This window comes from Oncorhynchus keta, chromosome 31 (genome assembly GCF_023373465.1).
Source record: "Oncorhynchus keta strain PuntledgeMale-10-30-2019 chromosome 31, Oket_V2, whole genome shotgun sequence".
NCBI lineage: Eukaryota > Metazoa > Chordata > Actinopteri > Salmoniformes > Salmonidae > Oncorhynchus > Oncorhynchus keta.
The window spans coordinates 13316500-13342073 of NC_068451.1; the positions used below are offsets into that span (position 1 = coordinate 13316500).

A 25574-nucleotide genomic window follows, 5' to 3' on the forward strand; every position below is an offset into this window, starting at 1 on the left:
TTAGTTGAGATGGAGACGCAAATCCAACATATCAATGATTAATTTGTAGATAAACTGGATATTGAATAGTATTTGGTTGTCAACGCAACCAAATATCAACATTTGAAGAAGATTTATCTTCTGATTGGATAGTTCCATCTGTGCCACTGACTTAGTCTGGCTTTAATTCCAGTTTATCTACAAATTAAATATTGATATGTTGGATTTGCGTCTCCATCTCAACCAAAAATCCAAGTTAAAGAATAGGACTAAATCACATCTGACTTTAAATGCACTTATACTTTGATTTGGTCACATCCTTTCATTTTGATTCTTGGTTGAGATGGAGACATTAATTCAACATATCAATTGTTAATTTGTAGACAAATTGGAATTAAATCTATACTAAATCAGGGCAAAAAAGATACATCTCCTTCAAATGTTGATATTTGGTTGTGTTGACAACCAAACACAATTCAATATCACTTTTGCAATACAGTAAATAACCTATTAACTTGACGACAAGTTAACAAATGATATGTTGGATTCACGTCTCCAATTTAACCAAAAATAAAAGTTAAAGAATAGGATTAAGAATAGGATGAAACCATCCAAGCATTCGATATCCTTTAAAATGTTGATATTTGGCTGACTTTTAGAATACAGTAAATAGCCTAAAGTTAAGGCTATCTTACAAACTAATGTAACAGTATTTATTCAATCTCAAAATGAGTAACACACATCCATGGTCACATTTTGAGGTTAGCCTACAGTAACTATAAATGTCTTATGTAATAATTGAAAGTGTGCATGTTCAAACACCGCAGGTCTGTGGAGATCTTCACAATACCTATAATAATCTGCGCAGAATCTCGAACATTATTGATCACTTTGTACTATGTGATTTTAATGTAGTCTCAGCTGCAATCCAGGTCATTTGGTCGTGCTATTAAATTGTGCAGTGATAACACATCAAATTGTTGTATAAATACAAATTATCTGACATTTTATTCCCATTTGAACCTTGTGGTTTAAAATGGTTGAAAGCGCAGTGATAACATTTAGATTATAACTACACTAGAAATCACCGTTTTTCAAATTGGAATTTGATTGTGCATTTGGATGGTTGAATGCATAGTGATAACACACCGGAAATGCAACACATTTCTGGCTGACCTTTTGAGTGGGTGGATAAAGGTTGAAATTTCATTGATCAACATCTCAACCAAATATTACCCACATTTCCATGTTTAAATTACGTGGAGTGCCCACTGGGATACAATGGCAGGGATACAGCCACAACGTCACATCTCTATGGGGGATACATCAAGATATTTTGGATTAGGGATCGTTTTGTTACAGGGCAAATGATATAGAGTATCAAATGATATTCACTGTCACAACAGTTGCTAAATTAAAAGATGTGATCCAATGTGACTGCTATCACTCCAAATCAGTTCAATCTATGGAACTGATGAAAAAAAACAAGTGGTCATTTTATATCAGTGTTTACATTTTATGAATAGCTCAACATCTAGTGAAAATAGATGCATTTCTAAGTAAAAATTGAAGTTCGGTGTCTGTATTCTAAAAACTACTTGTTTTGCTTCTTTGGTCCTTCTGAAAATGTCTACACTGGTCTAAAACTAGGCCAGTGATATACGGTTGGGAATTTGTGACAGTGATATACGGTTGGGAATTTGGGACAGTGATATATGGTTGGGCCAGTAACCAGGTTTCCATCCAACCTTCTCATGCGAGTAAAGTACATGTCGGATGAAACAATGCCACGACAGGTCTGGTGGAAAAAGGACATTTTGTCGGTAAACTTTCCAAATTTCGACAAAACAAAATACAGTAGACAGTGTGTCTGTAAAATTAATAATGCGAGAAATGGCAGTGGAAACGCCTTCATGTGCCAATATTGATATAACTATCATATCGAAATAAATTTGGAGTCATGTGATGATATTGTGTGGTCCTCCCACTACGACTATGGAAAGCATGCAGTTTATTAGGCTATATGTTCACCAGAACAGGTCAATATTCCAGCTAAACACTTTAGTAAGTGGTCAAAACTGATTTTACATGAACAATATGAGTATGTTCTTTATAGTATCCTCTATAGCTTAAGATTGATGTGAGCTGCATCCTGGCCTCTTGAAAGACTGATTTTGAAAGTGTTATGATTCTGATAAAAACATGGAATGGGTGAAATGCTTTCAGTGCCTTCTTTTGATTTGCAGATAAATAGGGAAGATGGGGGTGATATAGTCCAAATAAGCCCCTCCCCTTGTGAAGAAACAAGAAAACAACAAAGACTTGTGATACAAGTTATTACAACTAGGAGCTCTAACTACAGAAAGAAAATATATATATGCATTATAATATATATTCTTTACCATGTTTTCATATGTAAAAGGATTTAAAAATACAAAACAAAATATACAGCTAATCAAAAAAATACACTATTAAATCTCAAGGTTGGCCGGTTTCTCAAGAGATATAAAAAAATACAATAAAACCAGACTTTACAGTTGGGTCGGTTGCCACAGCAGCAAAACAACGGAACCAGGCACAGAGAAGAAAGAGGAGAGCAAGATGGTGTGATAATGAGAGGTAGATGGGGGCAGTTCAGTCGTCGTCACTGTCGCTGCCTGATTCACTCAACTGGAGGTCATTCCCTGTGGAAACACCAACACACACATTGCAACCACCACCTACAGACTTCAATCGAGAGATCAATTATTAATAGTCCCCCAACGTAGAGTGCTACACTGGCCCTACCAGCCCTGGTACTCACTGAGCGTGTTCATCAGCTGGTTGCTGCCCTGTTGCCTGTCTGCTCCTCCGTTGGCCATGGGATTACAGTTGGGGGAGGGCTGGATCTGGGGGAGAGGGAGTGGGACAGGTTGGGGGTGAGGGGCGTCATGCTCCCCATCACTGCTGGAGCTGTCGTCCCCACTACCAGAACCACTGGCAGAGTCAGATGAGCTGCTGCCGCTACTGCTGCTCATTTGTTCAATAACCTCCACCTCCGCTCGCAGCTCTGTGCCAGGACAGGAGGGGATGACAGAGGCAACAGTCAATAGAGAAACAAGAATGATCACTTGGTAAAAGTGGTGGCAACACATGAAGAGGCTCACCTCTCTTGATGTCATCTAGTTGGGGCTCAGGGGAGGGGTTGTCCTTGGAAGGGGAGGGGGAGGTCTTGGCCCCTGCACCAGGCTTAGTGGGGGCACGGAACTGCGCTGGAGGCTGGGTGGCAGTGGCACGCACCGACTGCTGCTCAATCCTGGCCTGGATCTTACTGCTGCCCTCCGCTCTGAAAAACAAAAGTCAACAGCTGCACATCTACTGTCACAAATGATCTGCAAAACACATTTATCCTAAAGGTTCATTGTTACTATGCATTTTTGAGACAGTGTTTTGGTTAACCCCTCACCTGGTTTTCTTGACCTGGATACTGCTGCTCAACTTCTCCAGCATGTACTCCCCAGTGTCATGATTGATGATAAGAACACAGTCTTTCTGATATGGCCGCTTATTCCCTTTGAATACTGTCATGGGTGGTGTAGAGCCCTACGAACAACACAATAACAAGTATCATGATCAAGTACACTGTTTGCTTTCATCTTTCTGCAGTGGAGTTATCAGAAAAAACTTTGTCATTGTACAGTACAGGCAAAAGACCACAGTTGACTCAAAAACACCCACTCTTACTGGCATGTGAGGTAATGTGATGGTGACTTCCTCTCCTTTACCGACTTGCAACTCTCCTTCGCAGCTTGTGTCAATTGAAGCTGGTTTGAAATCATCTACAAGTGTGAAAGAGTGGGAAAGATAATTATAAGGTCAGAAATACTAGTTACCTGTCCAAAATTGTAATCAGTAACATAACTTTAAAATTTTCCAAACTCAATAACGTAATCTGATTACTTTCCCCTTAAGAGGCATTAGAAGAAGTAAAAATAATACAAAAGGGCCCATCAAACAAATTTGGTGTCATCATAATAGTGGTCTCTAACTTGTGGTCAGACTAGTTCAGGTGGAACAACCTTAAACTTGCAACTTTCTTCAGTACTGAATTGAATGTCATTGAGAAAACAGAAAGGTATTAATGTATTTTTTGCAAACATCCTTCCTGAATTTAAAAGTAATTTACGCTACCTACGTTTTCAAAAGTATTTGTAATCTGATTACAATATTTTTGCTGGTAACGTACCGTACCGGAGTATCGTTCGTTTTTTTTATACTCAAGCTGGGTAACAGTAACAAGCTACATTGTTAGGTAACGTTAACTAGCTGACCAACTTGTCAAAAGGCGTGACTAAAGTTGGGTATAGTAAAATAAACTTCACATATTTACACATTTATATTTAATCACTAAAAATAGTCTGTCTACTAACATCTGATGGTGTGAAATGACGATTTTGGCCTCTTCTCAAAGCTCTCTCCGAGCTTCAAAACATGTTCTTCTTTGTCCAAGAGCGGATTTGTACTCCCATTCATGACTCTGCTGGAAGTTTAATATTCACATTTATTTAAATTATGCTGCGTTAAAAAATGTAATGATGATTAGATACTTTAGCTGGCTGTGCAGCTAGCTAAGATTTTTCGCGAAACAATCCATACACTCCTTTTCCTGTTTTGTTCCAGTGCTGAAATGTCACCGATAGGATCTGAACACCATAATTGGGTTGACCCCTAAATAAACACCCACAAATCAGCATATTTAGTACATTAGAATTAGTAACAATGTATTATTATCTTTTAGCATAATCATACGAATTTCCTTCATACGAATAAGTACAACGTTTTTACTGACTGATATAAATAGGCCGGAATCATCGTAACCAAACACTGTTCCCACACGGACGAAGAAGACTACACACGAGAAATCTTAGAACATTTCTGGACATTTGCGTTCAATAACAATGTATGTGGAAATATTCCCTGCATTTTCATTAAGTCTATCACTATAATGTGTTAGTACCATCCATTAACATTAGCTGAATAATTTAATATGGATTGGTGAAATAATAGATTTGAGGATGTCAAGGACGTGCTGCTTGCTATAAGCTACTATCGTAAACTACAGTAGTGCAAGTTATGGCACTATCAAAGCAAGACGACACCTCCAATGTTGTACTTCCTGGAGAGGAATCCAAAGACGGGTTGTCATGTCTTATCCCACCTGTCCAAAGAAAAACATGTACTGGCAGGAATTTGAATGAGAAAGAGATGGAGAAACTGACAGGCGACCAGACTTTGGTGTCTGACTTCAAGCAGATGAAGTTGGAAAAGGAGGCACAAAAAAACTGGGACTTGTTTTACAAAAGGAACACAACAAACTTTTTCAAGGATAGGCATTGGACCACCAGAGAGTTTGAAGAACTGAAAGTGTGCCTTGAGGTAAGAAGATGGCGTAGGAAGTTGTTAGGTTCCCTACTAGGGGTGCATCCCAATACATTTATTTTTCTCAGTATGAAGTCCAGAAGCTTGTCCTGCTTGAAGCTGGCTGTGGGGTTGGGAACTTCATCTTCCCACTACTGGAGGAAGACCTCAACATCTTTGTCTATGCCTGTGACTTCTCACCACGAGCTGTGGAGTTTGTGAAGGTAAGAAGATGTACCACTGATGATCCAGAGCCAGTGGGACTTTTAACAAAACAACACTGATATCCAGTGTCATTTTCATTTTGTCCTCAGGAACACTCCCTGTACTGCGCTGAGCGCTGCAGTGTGTTCCAGTGTGACCTGACAAAGGATGACCTGAGGGGTAATGTCCCAGTGGGCAGTGTGGATGTGGCCACGCTCATATTTGTCCTCTCAGCCATCCACCCAGACAAGATGCAGCAGGCTCTGGACAACATTTACAGGGTGAGACAGGGCTGAGGAAAAGGATGAAACTGCAGTAAACACTTTAAACACTCTCAAAATAACTTGTGACTGAATTGATGTTCTCTGTGTCAGGTTCTGAAGCCAGGGGGCATCATTCTGTTCAGGGACTATGGCCTGTATGACCACGCCATGATGAGGTTTAAGGCGGGAAACAAACTGGGAGAGAACTTCTACGTCAGACAGGATGGCACCAGGTCTTATTTCTTTTCCAAAGGTCAGTCCATTCCTCTATCCTCTCCTACATCTTCCCTCATAGTAGTTATTTTATGTTTTTTTGTCTTTCTTTATTGTCTTTTCGAATTACGCACAAGCAGTCTCTTCTATGGGACTCATTCTCTGTTTATACATTTTTAATCGTGATTATTGTCTAATCTTGATTATTGTCCAGTGCTGCAAGGAAAGACCTAGTTAAACAGCAGTTGGCCCAGAACAGAGCGGCATGTTTTGCTCTTAATTGTAATCAGAGAGATGATATAAATCCTATACATGCCAGTCTCTCTTGGCTAAGAGTTGAGGAGAGACTGACTGCATCACTTCTTCTTTTTCTAAGAAATATTAATGTATTGAAAATTCCAAATTATTTGCATAGTCAACTTAGACACACACACACACTTACTTATTAGCTCTGACACACACACACACTTACCCCACCAGACATGCGACCAGGGTTCTTTTCACAGTCCCCAAATCCAGAACAAATTCAAGAAAGCATACAGTATTATATAGAGCCATTATTGCATGGAACTCCGTTTCTTCTCATATTCCTTAAATAAACAGCAAACCTGGTTTAAAAAACAGATGATGCAACCTTTCCCCTATTTGACTGAGTTTGTGTGTATGCATTGATATGTAGGCTACGTGTGCCTTTATTTATTATAAATGTAGTTCTGCCCTTGAGCTGTTCTTGTCTATTAATGTTCTGTATTATTTCATGTTTTGTGTGGAGCCCAGGAAGAGTAGCTGCTGCTTTTGCAACCGCTAATGGGGATCCTAATAAAATACCAAATCTGAACTGTCTGTGTTTCAGAGCTCCTGGCAGACCTGTTCAGAGGGGTGGGGTTCGAGAGTGTAAACAATGAGTATGTGTTACGAGAAACGGTCAATAAGAAGGAGGGGCTTTGTGTGCCCAGGGTGTTCATTCAAAGCAAGTTCCGAAGGCCAGACCAATTACAGGGCTCCTGAAGTCCCTTTCCTCAACAAATGCTTGAAACCTTTAAAGGCACAAATGGACTGAGACCTTCATATATGAATGGACATCATTGGACAAAAGCCTACACTGCCGTATTGCTGATTAAGTGCCGTTTGTTTGATTATGCTTTTTTATTAATAAAACTGGTGGAAAAGTACCCAATTGTCGTACTTGAGTAAAAGTAAAGATACATTTACATTTAAGTCATTTAGCAGACGCTCTTATCCAGAGCGACTTACAAATAGAAAATGACTCAGGTAAAAGTCACCGACTAAAATACTACTTTGAGTAAAAGTCAAAAATTGTGTGGTTTTAAATAGTAAATCAAAAGTAAAAGTAAATGCTATTCATCCTTTCAAATACCTTTATATTAAGCAAACCAGAAAGCACAATTGATGTTTTATTTACTAATAGCCAGGGGCACACTCCAACACAGAAATAATTTACAAACAAAGTATTTGTGTTTAGTGAAGTCTGCCAGATCAGAGGCAGTAGTGATGACTGTGTTCTCTTGATAAGTATGTCAATTTGACATTTCCTATCATGCTAAGCATTTGAAATGTAACGAGTACTTTTGTGTGTCAGGGAAAATGTATAGGAGTAAAAAGTACATATTTTCTTTAGAAATGTAAAAAATTGAAGTTGGAAAGTACAAATACTCCAAAAAACTACTTCAAAGTATTTGTACTTTACACCAGTGATACAACTATATGTGTATATGATGAAGAATTTCTTAGAGAGAAAGGTTTGGTTGTGTAGTTTCAGAGTAGTTCAAGTTCCAATACTATTTTTTTGCTGCCAACTTTTCCAATCATGTAATACATTTTTTCTACCACAAGGGGGCAACAACCTGTAAAAATATATGTAACATCAAATGCTCCTTGGTTAGTCGAAATAAATAATGTCTCATATTTTTTTATCCTGCTCAATTTGTTTTATATTTCCAGGTGATCATGTTTACCTAGCATTCATACACAATGTACATAGTTGGCAAACCCATGTTGACTTGTAAAAAATGTAAAAGTGTTGTTTTAATGTAGATATCTTGCACCTAACAATCTGGTGGACAGATGCATGTAACATATCTGACACAATTATGCAAGATTTGACTTCTTGGTGTCTGAGATTCTGCACCTAATGATTCTGAGTGGGCAGGATTTGTTTTAGTGCAACAGTAACAGATCCTGAGATGTTTAAGTTACCACTACGAGAATACCTCTGCTTTTATGTCTTTAGGCACTGAACAACGAGAATCTGGATTAGATTTTGAGACCACCTCTTTTTTTCTGTCCCTCCCTCCAAATCCACCCTTCTGTGACACCACAAAGTAACCCCTGACCCTGTAGTAGGATGAGTCAGCAGCAAGCAACTGAATTTTTAATCAAATATAACCTTTTCAAAAACCTCTACAGGTGCTTATCCTGTCTGGGCGTGTGTGCGTATGTGCAGGTGCACGTGCAGGTTTTTTGTGTGTATTTTTTCATGTGGAACTGACCCCACCACGCGTTTGCCCTTTCCAGCAGTGGACTGGGTCAGTGTGGGTTTGTGCCATGTCACCTTTGGGAGATGAGACAAGGGAACACCTTTCACTCCTCTCACATCATCAGGAACGTGAGGGAAGCTGGATCCACAGTACATGAGGAGTGTGACATTCAGTGAAATGCCACAACCCCACCAGACACTGTCTGCTGACACTTGGGGCTCAAAGGCTCCCTTCTGTCTTTTTATAGCCTGTTCTGGGTTTAGTGATTCAGTAGATAATGGCAAAGCACTGCCGTTTTAAAAGGGTTCTTTAGATCACCAGGTAGGTTCACGTAGGTCTGGGCATCCTTTCGGCAACCCAGAACCAAAGTGTTTACAATGACGGCCTACCCCGGCTAAACCTGGGCCAATTGTGCCCCACACTATGGGGCTCCCAATCACAGCCGGATGTGATTCAGCCTGGAATCAAACCAGGGACTGTAGTGACAACCTTTAGCACTGAGGTGCAGTGCCATAGACTGCTGCGCCACTCGGGAGCCCATGTTAATATCTGTCCACAAGAGATTAGTCTGAGAAAGGCTTTGCACAGTTTCACCGACATTCATCTCTGAAAGAGATCTATCATTTGTTTAGAAATGGGGTTGATTTATAGATCAGATAATCAGTGCAGTGCCCAGGTCAGACCGACCCTACCCACTGGGTACAGAACTCAATTCAACGTCTATTCCATGTTCAATGAATATAGCACATATCTATCAGCGTTGTCCGTTCTACACAATCCATCTCTCTCCTCAATGTTCTGAACGTTCCGCCCTACTAAACAGGACCATGCCAAGATCCGCCTCTCTTATATTGCTGTGTCTTTTCCTTTATAGAGAGGGCACTTCCTGTAGAAAAGACTCTCGCACAGGCACAGGCTCCGGCTGAGGTCAGCTCTGCTCCACAAGAGCTCATAGCCTTCTAGTACTCTATATCTGGAGGGGTTTGACATATCCTGTTATTCAGACTAATTCCATTGGGTGGACAACATGCTGACTGCTGTAGATTACCTTGTGCTTTTGATAGTAGTTACAGTGATGTAATGTGGGAAGCTATGGGCTTGTGAGATAAGGTTAGTACACCGTTTCCTCTATAATTACCTAGGAAGGGATCTTAATGATATAGACATATTGATTTCAGTCAAATAAATAAATACATGTGTTCACAGTCCAAGATGTGACTTTTTGGGGATTATGGTTTTTAAATAAGTATTGGAGAAACACTGTTGTCTATGTAGTTATGAATGCCTATTGAAACACTAATCCTGATTTCACATTGGTTCTTGATATACTGCATACTCCCACTCCCCGCCTGATCACTGCCATCCTACTAGGCTGTATACAATATATGTGATCCTCCTAAATGAGGCATGTTATTCTCTGTCGGTGAATGGTAGCGGATGTATTCCAAGACGGTTTTCCAAACGGGACACGACCCAATCAGATTGGAGCGCTGTGGGAAAAGTCATTGAGGTTTTCCTGACTGGTTGATCTGCTTCCTCCTGTCGTCGTGTCTCGTTATTAACACTGTCAGTGAACTGGAGTTCTGACAGGCCCGCTCTAGCTGGTCTGTTCGCTGGTTTTAAGGTGAGCAGCCAGACAGTCTGAGTTACATAACTGTCAAAACAATCACCCCCCTCAATCTGCCGGTCTGCTTGCAAGCCATCCTCTGCTTCTCTCTTTTCCCCTCTGATGTGCATGGGGAATGAAAACAAGGGTGTCTGGATGTGGGTATGAGAGAGGGAGAGAAAGAGAGAGCGATAAGAAGGAGTAAGTAGGCACCTGTGTTTGTGTTGACTGTACCTGTGTGAATACAGGTCCAAGAGGTGTGTGTTTGTGTTGACTGTACCTGTGTGAATACAAGTCCAAGAGGTGTGTGTTTGTGTTGACTGTACCTGTGTGAATACAGGTCCAAGAGGTGTGTGTTTGTGTTGACTGTACCTGTGTGAATACAGGTCCAAGAGGTGTGTGTTTGTGAGGTGTGTACAGGTTTGTGTTGACTGTACCTGTGTGAATACAGGTCCAAGTGGTGTGTGTTTGTGTTGACTGTACCTGTGTGAATACAGGTCCAAGTGGTGTGTGTTTGTGTGTGTGGGAGAAAAAGAGGGTGTAATACCTGGATGTAGTCCCACACTGCAGAGATGCTATACTCCTGTCCTAGCTATGGGAACAGCCCTAAAGGCAGCACCGTGTCTGAGTACCCTGTACTTACGTACTGTAGCTCACCTTACTATCCACGGCTGTCTAATCACGCACTGCAGCACCGATAAGGACCTCTTATATTCTGAGGTTAACAAACAAAATGGGCTGTTGAACAGAACTGTGTCTGAGGATAAGGGTCCTTCACTGATGATGTGAATGGGTGCTATTTGCCTATCTAATCATATTTACTGGGTCACATGGTGTCTGAATCAGGATGGGACAAACACAGCTAACAAGAAGTGAACCTGATGAGATTGTATGGGCTCAATAACATTGATAGGTCTGTCTTGTCATCATAGTGCACTGCAGTAAAATAACTGGAAATCAAGCATTCTAATGGTAGTTGAATGATAACCCAGCCTTATGTTCTATTGTCAAGCAATAGCACTGATATGTGTCATTCAAAGCCTCTGTCGCTTCACAAGCTCTTTATAACATTACCACCTACACATTCCATTTACATATCGGGCATTACCTTAGATTGAGAGAAAGTGAGATTTAAAAAGGTTTAGATAAAAAAATAGTCCATGAAAAAAGGGGACAGTTCCAGTCAGATGTAAAAAACAAAACAAATGATTCCTGTCTAATATGATTGGTGTGGGTTTTTACACAACAGCATCTCAACTTCTGAAACACAGATCGTGTTGCTTTAAATATTGCCTTTTAATATGATTTTAGAACATAAATGTGCCTTATTATGGGTATAATTTCAACGTGAAGGAATTGTTATAAAAGGCTGGGAGCTATAAATCAATATAACATAAGGTTTTGATTATAAAGGCCATTTCCCATTCTGATATTACTTGGGGTGAGTATTTATCTACAACTGACGTGCATGATACCATATGAATATAATTCTAGATCTATGAATGATACATCATCATATTGTTCTTGAACTCTATTTCTTTGAATCGAGACCTAACAGACCTACATAGCATGTTAACTCTATAAGACATCCCCCCATTCATTTACTGTATCATGCTACTTATGTTATGAGTACACAGTATATGGTATCTGAGAATTGGAAAAAGTGAGTCTAGAATAGAGAGTATCTGGTATTTTGGAGTTGACTAATACAAAGAGGGTATCTGGTTGGGTATGGCTAACTGGCATTTGTGGAATGCAGGGGAACTGAATATCTGAAGGTATTCATTAAATACCAATGCCATTCATTATTATCTGAAATCTGGAACATTTTATTGTGGGAATAAATATATATTAATGACATTTATAAAAAAAGGTATTGAGCTTCCCAAATTGTATATTCAGCGTATTATAACTGTTTTACCACACATTAAGTTGTCTCTGGTGGTACATACATCTATAAATGTATCGGTTTGGGACAGCAGAAGGGGCGTAACGTTACGCTGTAGATACTCGTACACAAGTCATTTCATCATCACTTGTTCAGTCTATTGGACGCAGACAGAGCGCTGCTCAGTCAATTGACATACATGACGATTATCACTCTTTTGTCTTTCAATTACCTGTATATCGCCTTGATTATACATATTTAAAAAAACGTTTTTATCATTGCCAACGTTGCAGTGTGATTGACAGTGTTCTGGAAATTCCTGTGTCGCTGTTAGAGCGTCTCTTGGAAATTGGCTTTGTTCGCTCCGACAGCACACAGCTTTATCATCCAGAATGGACCATTTGGAGAAGGAAAATAGGTCTGACGAAGATTCGGAATACGAAGAAGAGGAGGTGGACCCTAGAATTCAGGTACGTTATAATAACAATTGCTCTTTGTTTCAATTGAGACTAACTAATCAATTAATTTAACTGCATTTGATACGTTCACTATCCAATGGACATTTTAAGAGTATGTATTATCACTGGCAGAAAGTCTGATTTGGGGTCAAATTGTTTAAAAAAAAAATATATATATTGATTTATCAAGAGTGTCTGTCTACCTTGAACAAAATGTCTGTATTGTACCTGACTTAGTTGCGATGTCGGCCTACTGGTTATGTTTATGATGGGCTATGTTTTAGCGAACCTTGTTTTTGATTTAATGGAATGCATGGGAGTAAAGGCCTGACACTCAAAGAGCATGTTCATCTGAATATACCTTCTGCTGTGTATTAGGCTATTCGTTGGTTGAAAAATAACACTGTTTAACCTTAAAAGCTGTGTGCATTTAATATATTCATAAATCAAGATAGTAGCTGATTCTTGTGTTTGTTCAAACCATCACTCTGGCTCACTTCTATTGTCCAGTCTAGTATTTCATAGAGGTGTAACACATTCCAGATGTTGCAGACTTCCCAGATACTGTACATTCCTTTCTCTTGGTGTTGCTCAATATTGTCCTTTGCTCTCTTTCTTACAGGGAGAACTGGAGAATCTCAACCAGTCTACGGACGACATCAACAGATGTGAGACACAACTGGAGGTAACACACACACACACACACACACTTTCAAGTTTGACATCCATTTTCCCTCCAAAGTGCACCACATGGCTGACACTGATCGACAATTACAAGGTGACCCACTATCAAAGAATTCCTTTCAACCATTAGACATTGACCTCTGCATATGAAAGAGGATCTGTTCAGGTCATTGAGGTGGTTTATGTTGCAGAATGTTGATCTTTGGATGCTGTTAAATGTCAGTAAAGTGGTAGCACACGGCGCTGTCAGTCACATACCTTTTTGGAACTGTATTAAAAGGTAAAAGTGTCTTTAGGAAATCCGTTTGGGTGAAAGGAGCCACTCAGTCTATAAAATACCTGTCATTTCTAATGTTTACTGGATCCTCACCGCCTTGAGCAGCATAAAACGTCAATAACTTAAAGTACAATGTTTCCATTGATCTTGAGGTTCAGTGAGTGCTTGTGGAATATTTACTCGTTTTTCGAGTTCTGATTATACCCCTTCTGTGTTGTTGAGCCAGAGGATCATGGTCAAATCTGTTTATTTGTAGACCCAGTTTGATGTGGTCTCTCAGTGCACAGCTGTCTGCCGTTGGATTCAACAGTGCGCCAATTGGGGAAGCGTGTCTATTTGACATGGACATGAGTCCTTACCGGTGGCTCCACCAATCTGTAAACAAAATGAATGTCTCAAAATATCAGATAAAGACCTCTGTGGGAGCCCTTTGCATCAGACACACAAACTAAATATTATCCAGGATGGTTTGTTTCTGAGAGCACGGATTGATGTCCAACCTTTTTTTTAATGCATTTGACTTTAAAGGGGATAAACACACAGATGTACTGATTCACCATTTCTTAAACCACCTCTCAAGTATATACCCGAGGGAAGTAGGGGTACTGAGGGTGCTGCAGCACCCCCTAAAAACATCTGAGTTAAATGTTAAAGGAAGAAATCTTAACTACTGCTCCGTGCAGATTTGTCAGAGCTTCTGGTGTTGGTGGAGTGAGGCGGATCGCCAGCAGCAGAGCCCAGTGGATGTAGGCCTGTCATCATGCCCTGGTAATGGACCATTGGCTGTAGGGTTTAGTGATCATGTCAAGCAGCACATGTGACTGCTTTTGTGACAAGGGGAAAAGCAGAAAAATGGCTGTAGTTCCATAACATCTGTGAGCATTTTCATTATTGCATTCTGAGGCCTTTCATTAATATCAATATCAACATCCAAGTGGAATAAGCTGTAGCTGGGTAAAGGGCAATACAGTTACACAAATGGATTGGATTGAATTAGAGTATTTTTAGGTTTACCACTGTGTGTTTTCGATGGTGTTCAGTGTATGAGGAGGCTGTGACAGAGGAGATGGAATGCGTCACAAAAACAACGCGACCCTGATGTGTGAGGGACAGAGAGACTGCACTGTACTGTAACCTCTGAGGTGTGAGGGACAGAGAGACTGTGATGTACTGTAACCTCTGATGTGTGAGGGACAGAGAGACTGCACTGTACTGTAACCTCTGATGTGTGAGGGACAGAGAGACTGCACTGTACTGTAACCTCTGATGTGTGAGGGACAGAGAGACTGCACTGTACTGTAACCTCTGATGTGTGAGGGACAGAGAGACTGCACTGTACTGTAACCTCTGATGTGTGAGGGACAGAGAGACTGCACTGTACTGTAACCTCTGATGTGTGAGGGACGGAGAGACTGCACTGTACTGTAACCTCTGAGGTGTGAGGGACAGAGAGACTGCACTGTACTGTAACCTCTGATGTGTGAGGACGGAGAGACTGCACTGTACTGTAACCTCTGATGTGTGAGGGACAGAGAGACTGCACTGTACTGTAACCTCTGATGTGTGAGGGACGGAGAGACTGCACTGTACTGTAACCTCTGATGTGTGTAACCTCTGAGTGTGAGGACAGAGAGACTGCACTGTACTGTAACCTCTGATGTGTGAGGGACGGAGAGACTGCACTGTACTGTAACCTCTGAGGTGTGAGGGACAGAGAGACTGCACTGTACTGTAACCTCTGAGGTGTGAGGGACAGAGAGACTGCACTGTACTGTAACCTCTGATGTGTGAGGGACAGAGAGACTGCACTGTACTGTAACCTCTGATGTGTGAGGACGGAGAGACTGCACTGTACTGTAACCTCTGATGTGTGAGGACAGAGAGACTGCACTGTACTGTAACCTCTGATGTGTGAGGGACGGAGAGACTGCACTGTACTGTAACCTCTGATGTGTGAGGGACGGAGGAGAGACTGCACTGTACTGTAACCTCTGATGTGTGAGGGACAGAGAGACTGCACTGTACTGTAACCTCTGATGTGTGAGGGACGGAGAGACTGCACTGTACTGTAACCTCTGATGTGTGAGGGACGGAGAGACTGCACTGTACTGTAACCTCTGATGTAACCTCTGAGGTGAGGACAGAGAGACTGCACTGTACTGTAACCTCTGATGTGTGAGGGACGGAGAGACTGCACTGTACTGTAACCTCTGATGTGTGAGGACAGAGAGACTGCACTGTACTGTAACCTCTGATGTGTGAGGACAGAGAGACTGCACTGTACTGTAACCTCTGATGTGAGGGACGGAGAGACTGCACTGTACTGTAACCTCTGTGTGAGGGACGGAGAGACTGCACTGTACTGTAACCTCTGATGTGTGAGGGACGGAGAGACTGCACTGTACTGTAACCTCTGATGTGTGAGGGACGGAGAGACTGCACTGTACTGTAACCTCTGAGGTAACCTCTGATGTGAGGGACGGAGAGACTGCACTGTACTGAACCTCTGGGAGGGACAGAGAGACTGCACTGTACTGTAACCTCTGAGGTGTGAGGGACGGAGAGAGACTGCAACCTCTGTGTGAGGGACTGTAACCTCTGATGTGTGAGGGACGGAGAGACTGCACTGTACTGTAACCTCTGAGGTGTGAGGGACAGAGAGACTGCACTGTACTGTAACCTCTGATGTGTGAGGGACGGAGAGACTGCACTGTACTGTAACCTCTGATGTGTGAGGGACGGAGAGACTGCACTGTACTGTAACCTCTGAGGTGTGAGGGACAGAGAGACTGTACTGTAACCTCTGATGTGTGAGGGACGGAGAGACTGCACTGTACTGTAACCTCTGATGTGTGAGGGACGGAGAGACTGCACTGTACTGTAACCTCTGAGGTGTGAGGGACAGAGAGACTGTACTGTAACCTCTGATGTGTGAGGACGGAGAGACTGCACTGTACTGTAACCTCTGATGTGTGAGGGACGGAGAGACTGCACTGTACTGTAACCTCTGATGTGTGAGGGACAGAGAGACTGCACTGTACTGTAACCTCTGATGTGTGAGGGACGGAGAGACTGCACTGTACTGTAACCTCTGAGGTGTGAGGGACAGAGAGACTGCACTGTACTGTAACCTCTGAGGTGTGAGGGACGGAGAGACTGCACTGTACTGTAACCTCTGAGGTGTGAGGGACAGAGAGACTGAGGTGTGAGGGACACTGTACTGTAACCTCTGAGGTGTGAGGGATGGAGAGACTGCACTGTACTGTAACCTCTGAGGTGTGAGGGACGGAGAGACTGCACTGTACTGTAACCTCTGAGGTGTGAGGGACAGAGAGACTGTACTGTACTGTAACCTCTGAGGTGTGAGGGACGGAGAGACTGCACTGTACTGTAACCTCTGAGGTGTGAGGGACAGAGAGACTGCACTGTACTGTAACCTCTGATGTGTGAGGGACGGAGAGACTGCACTGTACTGTAACCTCTGAGGTGTGAGGGACATAGAGACTGCACTGTAACCTCTGAGGTGTGAGGGACAGAGAGACTGTACTGTACTGTAACCTCTGAGGTGTGAGGGACAGAGAGACTGTACTGTACTGTAACCTCTGAGGTGTGAGGGACAGAGAGACTGTACTGTAACCTCTGAGGTGTGAGGGACAGAGAGACTGTACTGTACTGTAACCTCTGAGGTGTGAGGGACAGAGAGACTGCACTGTACTGTAACCTCTGAGGTGTGAGGGACAGAGAGACTGTACTGTACTGTAACCTCTGAGGTGTGAGGGACGGAGAGACTGCACTGTACTGTAACCTCTGAGGTGTGAGGGACAGAGAGACTGCACTGTACTGTAACCTCTGAGGTGTGAGGGACAGAGAGACTGCACTGTACTGTAACCTCTGAGGTGTGAGGGACAGAGAGACTGCACTGTACTGTAACCTCTGAGGTGTGAGGGACAGAGAGACTGCTGTACTGTAACCTCTGAGGTGTGAGGGACAGAGAGACTGTACTGTACTGTAACCTCTGAGGTGAGGTGTGAGGGTGTGAGGGACAGAGAGACTGTACTGTAACCTCTGAGGTGTGAGGGACAGAGAGAGTACTGTACTGTAACCTCTGAGGTGTGAGGACAGAGAGACTGTACTGTAACCTCTGAGGTGTGAGGGACAGAGAGACTGTACTGTACTGTAACCTCTGAGGTGTGAGGGACAGAGAGACTGCACTGTACTGTAACCTCTGAGGTGTGAGGGACAGAGAGACTGTACTGTACTGTAACCTCTGAGGTGTGAGGGACAGAGAGACTGTACTGTACTGTAACCTCTGAGGTGTGAGGGACAGAGAGACTGTACTGTACTGTAACCTCTGAGGTGTGAGGGACAGAGAGACTGTACTGTACTGTAACCTCTGAGGTGTGAGGGACAGAGAGACTGTACTGTACTGTAACCTCTGAGGTGTGAGGGACAGAGAGACTGTACTGTACTGTAACCTCTGCTGTATCAGCTGTTGGAGAAAAAGAGGGAGATGGTGGAAATGAGAACAGAAAAAAAGGGGATGGAGTAGAGGGAGAGAGTGGGGGAGGAAATGCATAACGAGGAGAGATGGAGCATCCTTTGAATTTTCTCTATTGAGAAATAGATGGTTTACATGGCCTGTTCACACACGTTGTACAGTTTTCATACCCAACAACTCCCCCTTGTTGTTCTGAGACTGAAATAATGCATGGTGCCTCCCCGGCAGTGGCCTGCCTCTTGCTATGCAGGAGGTTGGGTGGCTGTTTTTCTCTCCAGGATGGCAGGTATCTGATAACCGCGGCAGAATTCCAGTCTGACAGAGTACAGTAAACAAACATGTTGGGCCAGCTGAACAGCAAGTACCAAGGTGTAGCAAATGGCAAACAGTGGTGGTGGAGCCATCACTGTATTTGGTTCCTTGATCTGCATACACACTGAATGGGAAGGAGCTAGGGTTCAGGAGCTAGGGTTCAGGGGCTAGGGTTCAGGGGCTAGGGTTCAGGGGCTAGGGTTCAGGGGCTAGGGTTCAGGGGCTAGGGGTTGTTTTTGGACATGGTGTTTGTTCTCAGATGCCAGCTTGTTGCAGGATGAGTGATGATGTCACAGGAAGTGTGTGTCCCTGCCCTGTTCTCACAATTGGCCTTCTATCCCTCAGATTTGAAATGGTAATAGGAAGGATATCTTAGTCTAGAACACTGGTGCAGATTCATATAAAGTCTCTTTACATATTTAACCTTTCAAAGAATTGAAAAAAGTCCAATAAACGTATTGCATAAGTGCAATATATTTCTTCCACACGGACATCTCCAGGAATCTGTTTTCATGCTTGTTTTTGTTTTCTATTCACCATCATGTCTCCTTCTGGACGTCACACTTGAACCCACTTGTTTGTTCTCAGAAAAATCTCCTCTGCTTTATCTAAAACGGTTTCAAGGCGAATTCATGTTTTGGACTAGATTAGATGAGGTTTGATATGATTGAATGGAGGCCTGTTATTGTCTTTATCAACATGCTTAGCTGGGGCTTTTACATCTGACCACCATGACGGATGAATAAACATTAACAGGAGCTGATGGTGTGTCACATAAAAGGCTATTTCCTATGATAATTTCCATATGGCCATTTCTTTGTTAGTTGCCTGTTTGTTTCTGTCTGAAGGTTACATCGACATCGCTGCCCCTGATAACTTGATAACAGACTAATGCAATTTTAGGACACTGGCCTTTTCAATTCTTATAATCGAAAGAGGGGGAGCCCCGACTCGTACATCAACATTTATTTAATTACCTTAGGAGTCTGACTGAATACTCTGGTTTTGTGAAATCCTGTTGCGTCCAACTTAATATTTGCTGTGAATTGTTAACTGCAGTTGGTTAAATGGTTAAGAACAATGACGTAAGGATGTCATCGCCTTAACATTGAGATGAGTGTTGAGTCTTCTATGACCTTTGTGAACATTCATAGCAAACAAAGTGTTGGAAGTTCACTAGAGTCCTAGTTAACCCTTTCTCCCTGTTTCTCTCCAGGATGCCAGGCAGAGGTTCCGCACAGTGCTGGTTGAGGCCACGGTGAAGCTGGATGAGCTGGTCAAGAAGATTGGGAAGGCGGTGGAGGAGTCCAAACCCTACTGGGAGGCCCGGAGAGTGGCCAGACAGGTGAGATACCACTGGGTGGATAGGGGGACTACGGGCTGGGGGTCTTTGCTCATATTGTTCTAAGAAACAGTCCAAAATCTTTTATTCATTGGAAATGCTTTATTTGCCTAGTTCACATTCTATTTGCCTAGTTCACATTCTATTTGCCTAGTTCACATTCTATTTGCCTAGTTCACATTCTATTTGCCTAGTTCACATTCTATTTGCCTAGTTCACATTCTATTTGCCTAGTTCACATTCTATTTGCCTAGTTCACATTCTATTTGCCTAGTTCACATTCTATTTGCCTGGTTCACATTCTATTTGCCTAATTTAATTGAGATTCATTACAACCAGCACCATTGCATACTCTTTGATACCAGGTTGACTACCACATAATTTCTAAATACTGAGGGGGGTGGCTCTGTGTGAAGCTGTGATCTTGGTTCCCTTTTCTGCAAAGCCGTAGTTATTGTTAGAGGAGAGCTGCTTCCACCTGCTCATCTAGATAAGAGCCCTGCAGCTGTAAACAGTCAGAGAGGAATCGCTGCGACCAAACAAGACGGGAAAAGGTTTTTAAAGGTCAACCGTTCTTCACTTCTACTTTTATTTTGTTCCCTGTGGTGTTCTTGGCTCTGCTTTGTTCCTCTCATTCAGGCAACCTCTATATGGCTTCTTAATGAGAATGCAGCTTTGTGAGGTTGTGATTTACAGTGGGGCAAAAAAGTATTTAGTCAGCCACCAATTGTGCATGTTCTCCCACTTAAAAAGATGAGAGAGGCCTGTAATTTTCATCATAGTTACACTTCAATTTTAATTTTAATAATTTTTAATGAATTTATTTGCAAATTATGGTGGAAAATAAGTATTTGGTCACCTACAAACAAGCACGATTTCTGGCTCTCACAGACCTGTAACTTCTTCTTTAAGGGGCTCCTCTGTCCTCCACTCGTTACCTGTATTAATGGCACCTGTTTGAACTTGTTATCAGTATAGAAGACACCTGTCCACAACCTCAAACAGTCACACTCCAAACTCCACTATGGCCAAGACCAAAGAGCTGTCAAAGGACACCAGAAACAAAATTGTAGACCTGCACCAGGCTGGGAAGACTGAATCTGCAATAGGTAAGCAGCTTGGTTTGAAGAAATCAACTGTGGGAGCAATTATTGGGAAATGGAAGACATACAAGACCACTGATAATCTCCCTCGATCTGGGGCTCCACGCAAGATCTCACCCCATGGGGTCAAAATGATCACAAGAATGGTGAGCAAAAATCCCAGAACCACACGGGGGGACCTAGTGAATGACCTGCAGAGAGCTGGGACCAAAGTAACAAAGCCTACCATCAGTAACACACTACACCGCCAGGGACTCAAATCCTGCAGTGCCAGACATGTCCCCCTGCTTAAGCCAGTAAATGTCCATGCACGTCTGAAGTTTGCTAGAGAGCATCTGGAGGATCCAGAAGAGGATTGGGAGAATGTCATATGGTCAGATGAAACCAAAATATAACGTTTTGGTAAAAACTCAACTCGTCGTGTTTGGAGGACAAAGAATGCTGAGTTGCATCCAAAGAACACCATACCTACTGTGAAGCATGGGGGTGGAAACATCATGCTTTGGGGCTGTTTTTCTGCAAAGGGACCAGGACGACTGATCCGTGTAAAGGAAAGAATGAATGGGGCCATGTATTGTGAGATTTTGAGTGAAAACCTCCTTCCATCAGCAAGGGCATTGAAGATGAAACATGGCTGGGTCTTTCAGCATGACAATGATCCCAAACACACCGCCCGGGCAACGAAGGAGTGGCTTCGTAAGAAGCATTTCAATGTCCTGGAGTGGCCTAGCCAGTCTCCAGATCTCAATTCCATAGACAATCTTTGGAGGGAGTTGAAAGTCTGTGTTGCCCAGCAACAGCCCCAAAGCATCACTGCTCTAGAGGAGATCTGCATGGAGGAATGGGCCAAAATACCAGCAACAGTGTGTGAAAACCTTGTGAAGACTTACAGAAAACGTTTGACCTCTGTCATTGCCAACAAAGGGTATATAACAAAGTATTGAGATAAACTTTTGTTATTGACCAAATACTTATTTTCCACCATCATTTGCAAATAAATTCATTAAAAATCCTACAATGTGATATTCTGGATTTTTTTTCTCATTTTGTCTGTCATAGTTGAATTGTACCTATGATGAAAATTACAGGCCTCTCTCTTCTTTTTAAGTGGGAGAACTTGCACAATTGGTGGCTGACTTATGGAAAAGGGAAGTTATTCGAAGTTTGAGGATATTGGATTGTTTGAGTTCCTCTGTCTACCTTTCGCACATCTACTCAGCGGCGCAACTTTCACTGGGGACGGGGGGACATAACATCCCCCCCCCACACATTGACATATAAATAAAACACAGAAGGGGACATATTTGTATATGTTATGGTCTTGTGAAGGCCGGCTGAATTCTGGCAAAGCGTATGTTCTTTTATCTCAGCATGTCTACAGATTCTCCCTTCTCCCTGTTTTTGTTTGCTTGAAAATGTTGATACTGGAGACTGTTATCAGAAGAATCTGTGTAACCTAGCATTTGTAGCGGCTAAATTAATCAAAAAAGTTAGCTTATAACAGTGAACTTTTTTTGTGGGATACACATAAGGCAATTCTAGGTCTTGTGACATATTTTGGTTAAACTATCCCCAATTAAATAGAATTGCAACCCTCTGCATGCACAGTGCATTCTTCCATCACATGTACAGCTGATTCTCAAGATCTTGCACATTAATGAGATGCTATTGAGCCCTCACTACTGCACTGTCTGAGCCATGGACTACATGCTTTCTGGTAAGTTTTGATTACAATACTGGGTGGGGTGAATATATTTTATATGACATACATTATTTTTTGTTAACTAGTAAGTAGTAGCCTACAGCAAAGTGTGTTTAAATCATTTTGAACTTGTTAACAATTTCTGCTAGTTAGTTTTTGCTACCATGTGGGGTTTAGCTTGTTTGAGCCTGCTAACTGAAGTGTTAATTCACCTGTTTCCATACATGTTTCATTTTAAAACATTTATCTTACAAAGGAGTTGTTTAATCTAGCTGCTTAACTATTTATCTGTACATGGAATTGTATTTTTTTTTTTTAACCATTTTTATCTAATCTTTACAAGATAATGTCACAGGCACCATCTGACGTGTGGAGACATTTCACTGCAGCTAATGTAGAAGGAAAAGCTGTGTACATTTGCAAATATTGCGGAAAATCATATGTGAAGAATGCAAAAAAGATACAGAATCATCTGGCCACGTGCATAAAGTTCCATCAGCACTCACAACAAGCAACCTCTGACAAAAGTCCCTCTACTTCTATTTGAGGTGAAAATGATGAATCAGACACCTTATCGATAGCAACACCTCACAGATGTTTTTTTGACTCAATGGAGGAATGTAGTCAGAGAAATGCTGATGAATGTCTTGTTCAAGCGGTGTATGCAATTGGTTCACGTCTGATGCTCACAGGCAATGTGTATTGGAAGAAATGTCTGAATGTTCTTCGCCCAGCATTCACCCCTCCACCCAGACGTGCTTTATCTACTAATTTGCTGGATGCAGAGTTCAACAGAGTTCAATTGAAGGTCAAGCAAATCATAGAGAAAGCAGACTGTATTGCAATCATCTATGATGGGTGGTCGGATTTGCGTGGGCAAGCAATAATTAACTACATCATCTCCACCCCACACCCAGTATTCTACAAGAGCACAGACACAAGGGACAACAGACACACCAGTCTCTACATTGCAGATGAGCTGAAGGCAGTCATCAATGACCTTGTACCACAGAAGGTATTTGCACTGGTGACAGACAATGCTGCGAACATGAAGGCTGCTTGGTCTAAAGTGGAGGAGTCCTACCCTCACATCACACCCATCCTGTCTGATGTTCAGACTCTGTTTGCAGAAGTAAGAGAAGAAATCCGTACTGCCCTGTCTACTTCAGTGTTGCTCCAAGCAGAGGAAACTGCAGTTCTGAAATACATCAGAAAGCGTGAAGACTTCTGCCTGAAGCCCATACATGCCGCAGCATACATGTTGGACCCCAAGTATGCTGGCAAGAGCATCCTGTCTGGTGCAGAGATCAAAAAGGCCTATGGTGGCATCACTACCGTGTCTCACCACCTTGGCCTGGATGAGGGCAAGGTTCTTGGCAGTCTGGCGAAGTACACTTCCAAGCAAGGGCGTGGAAAATTTTAGGCTTTTTGAGCCTGACAACGAGCCATCCTCAACAAGGTTGGAAAGTGACAGTGAAGATGAGGCCTCAGAGTCATATGTTCAAGTGGTGGTCCAGGGAGAAGCCTGAGAGGAAGACAACCAAAGCTTTAGATTCTAGACTATCATTTTATGTTGAAAATGTTTTTGGGAGATGCGATGGATCATTGGGAATCATTCAATATTCCCTTTTGTTGTTCAGTGAAATCATCCCATGTGAAGAGTCAGCTCATTTAATTAAAGTTCAATTCGTAACTAAATTGTTTTATTTCTATTGGAAGGATTTAATCATTTGCAATTATGTGTCACGGCCGTCGTCAGGGCGTGACAGTATCCCTGAACCTATAGGGGAGGGTCTGGGTGGGCATCTATACACGGTGGCACCTCTGGTGCGGGACGTAGACCCCGCTCCACTCTGGCTCATCCCAATTTGGTGGAACCACTGGTGCGGGGACCCCCGTTGCCGACCCCGGACTGGGGACCCTCACTGCGGGCCCCGGACTGGGGATCCTCGTTGCGGGCCCTGGACTGGGAACCCTCGTTGCTGGGACCCTCGTTGCGTGCCCCGGACTGGGGACCCTCGTTGCGGGCCTCGGATTGGGAACCCTCGTTGCGGATCCCGGACTGTGGATCATCACTGATGGGAGGAGACGTATATGCAGCCTGGTTCTGGGAGCAGGCACAGGATGACCCGGGCTGTGGGGGAGCACTGGAGATCTGGTGCTTATCCCTGGCACCAGTCTTTCAGGCTGAATGCCCACTTTAGCCCGGCACCTCCCGAGTGCAGGCACAGGTGAACCGGGCTGTGGGGGAGCACTGGAGATCTGGTGCTTATCCCTGGCACCAGTCTTTCAGGCTGAATGCCCACTTTAGCCCGGCACCTCCCGAGTGCAGGCAAGGTGAACCGGGCTGTGGGGGAGCACTGGAGATCTGGTGCTTAACACGTGCACCTCTCCTTTTGGCTGAATGCCCACTTTAGCCCGGCACGGGCAGAGCGCAGGGATAGGACGCACTGAGCAGTCGCAGCGCACCGGAGACAGTGCGTAGAGCCGGCGATGGATACACTGGGCAGAAACGGCGCACCGGAGACCAAGAGCGCTGAGCTGGCACAATCCGCCCTGGCTGGATGCCCATTCTTGTTTGGCACTTGCGGAGAGCTGGCTCCGAGCGCACCGGGCTGTGCATGCGCACTGGAGACACTGTGCGATGGTTTGCCTCCTCATATCGCCACCGCTCCTCCTTCGCTGCCTTTACTTCCTCCTTTGGACGGCGATACTCCCCAGCCTGCCTCCAGGATCCCTTACCGTCCAGGATCTCCTCTTATGTCCAGGAGTCCCTTTCTTCATCGTTAAAGGAAGACCAAAGCGCAGCGTGTTGAACGTACATTTCTTTTTATTTAAGATAAATGTTGCCAACAAAACAACAAATAACAAAAACGACCGTGACGCTTAACAGGAATATAGTGCCCCTGACAAAGTCAACTTCCCACAAACACAAAAGGGAAAAAGGCTGCCTAAGTATGATTCCCAATCAGAGACAACAATAGACAGCTGTCCCTGATTGAGAACCATACCCGGCCAAAACAAAGAAATACAAAAACATAGAAAATAGAACATAGAATGCCCACCCAAATCACACCCTGACCAAACCAAAATAGAGGGCTTGACATTATGTCTACTTATCATAATGTTAAAGGTTTATGTTTCTGTCTC

The 25574-nt window shown here is 43.0% G+C and overlaps 3 protein-coding genes across 6 annotated transcripts in view; 2 read left to right on the plus strand and 1 right to left on the minus strand.

Moving 5' to 3' along the window:
- Positions 1-1945: 1945 nt before the first annotated feature.
- LOC118364472 (ELL-associated factor 1-like) lies at positions 1946-4683 on the minus strand. Its single transcript, XM_035746029.2, has 6 exons — positions 4389-4683; positions 3703-3797; positions 3425-3561; positions 3126-3304; positions 2783-3028; positions 1946-2663 (listed from the first exon to the last, which is right to left on the minus strand). Exons 1-6 carry the CDS (start codon positions 4489-4491, stop codon positions 2614-2616), a joined length of 810 nt encoding a protein of 269 aa, XP_035601922.1. The 5' UTR covers positions 4492-4683; the 3' UTR covers positions 1946-2613.
- A 167-nt stretch (positions 4684-4850) lies between these two features.
- On the plus strand, positions 4851-7225 carry LOC118364474 (tRNA N(3)-methylcytidine methyltransferase METTL6-like). Its single transcript, XM_035746030.2, has 5 exons — positions 4851-5394; positions 5466-5600; positions 5691-5861; positions 5955-6096; positions 6910-7225. Exons 1-5 carry the CDS (start codon positions 5092-5094, stop codon positions 7062-7064), a joined length of 906 nt encoding a protein of 301 aa, XP_035601923.2. The 5' UTR covers positions 4851-5091; the 3' UTR covers positions 7065-7225.
- A 2249-nt stretch (positions 7226-9474) lies between these two features.
- LOC118364475 (SH3 domain-binding protein 5) overlaps positions 9475-25574 on the plus strand; it is a 43483-nt gene continuing 27383 nt past the window's right edge. Inside the window, exons 1-4 of one of the 4 annotated variants that reach the window (XM_052489614.1) lie at positions 9475-9664; positions 12383-12518; positions 13129-13191; positions 19494-19622. In XM_052489614.1, the coding sequence (XP_052345574.1) occupies positions 12441-12518; positions 13129-13191; positions 19494-19622 (270 nt within the window). In that variant the 5' untranslated portion in view covers positions 9475-9664; positions 12383-12440. Of the gene's footprint in view, positions 9665-9756; positions 10179-10689; positions 12519-13128; positions 13192-19493; positions 19623-25574 lie in introns of those variants that run through there. The other 3 variants (XM_052489615.1, XM_052489616.1, XM_052489613.1) reach the window with 3 other exon arrangements.

Coding starts and splice junctions, on each gene's coding strand:
- LOC118364474 (XM_035746030.2), top strand. CDS start 5,092: ATGGCACTATCAAAGCAAGACGACACCTCCAATGTTGTACTTCCTGGA. Junction 5,395..5,465: donor AACTGAAAGTGTGCCTTGAG/GTAAGAAGATGG, acceptor TATTTTTCTCAG/TATGAAGTCCAGAAGCTTGT. Junction 6,097..6,909: donor GTCTTATTTCTTTTCCAAAG/GTCAGTCCATTC, acceptor TCTGTGTTTCAG/AGCTCCTGGCAGACCTGTTC.
- LOC118364472 (XM_035746029.2), bottom strand. CDS start 4,491: ATGAATGGGAGTACAAATCCGCTCTTGGACAAAGAAGAACATGTTTTG. Junction 3,798..4,388: donor GTCATTTCACACCATCAGAT/GTTAGTAGACAG, acceptor TCACACTTGTAG/ATGATTTCAAACCAGCTTCA. Junction 2,664..2,782: donor CCAGCTGATGAACACGCTCA/GTGAGTACCAGG, acceptor GTGTTTCCACAG/GGAATGACCTCCAGTTGAGT.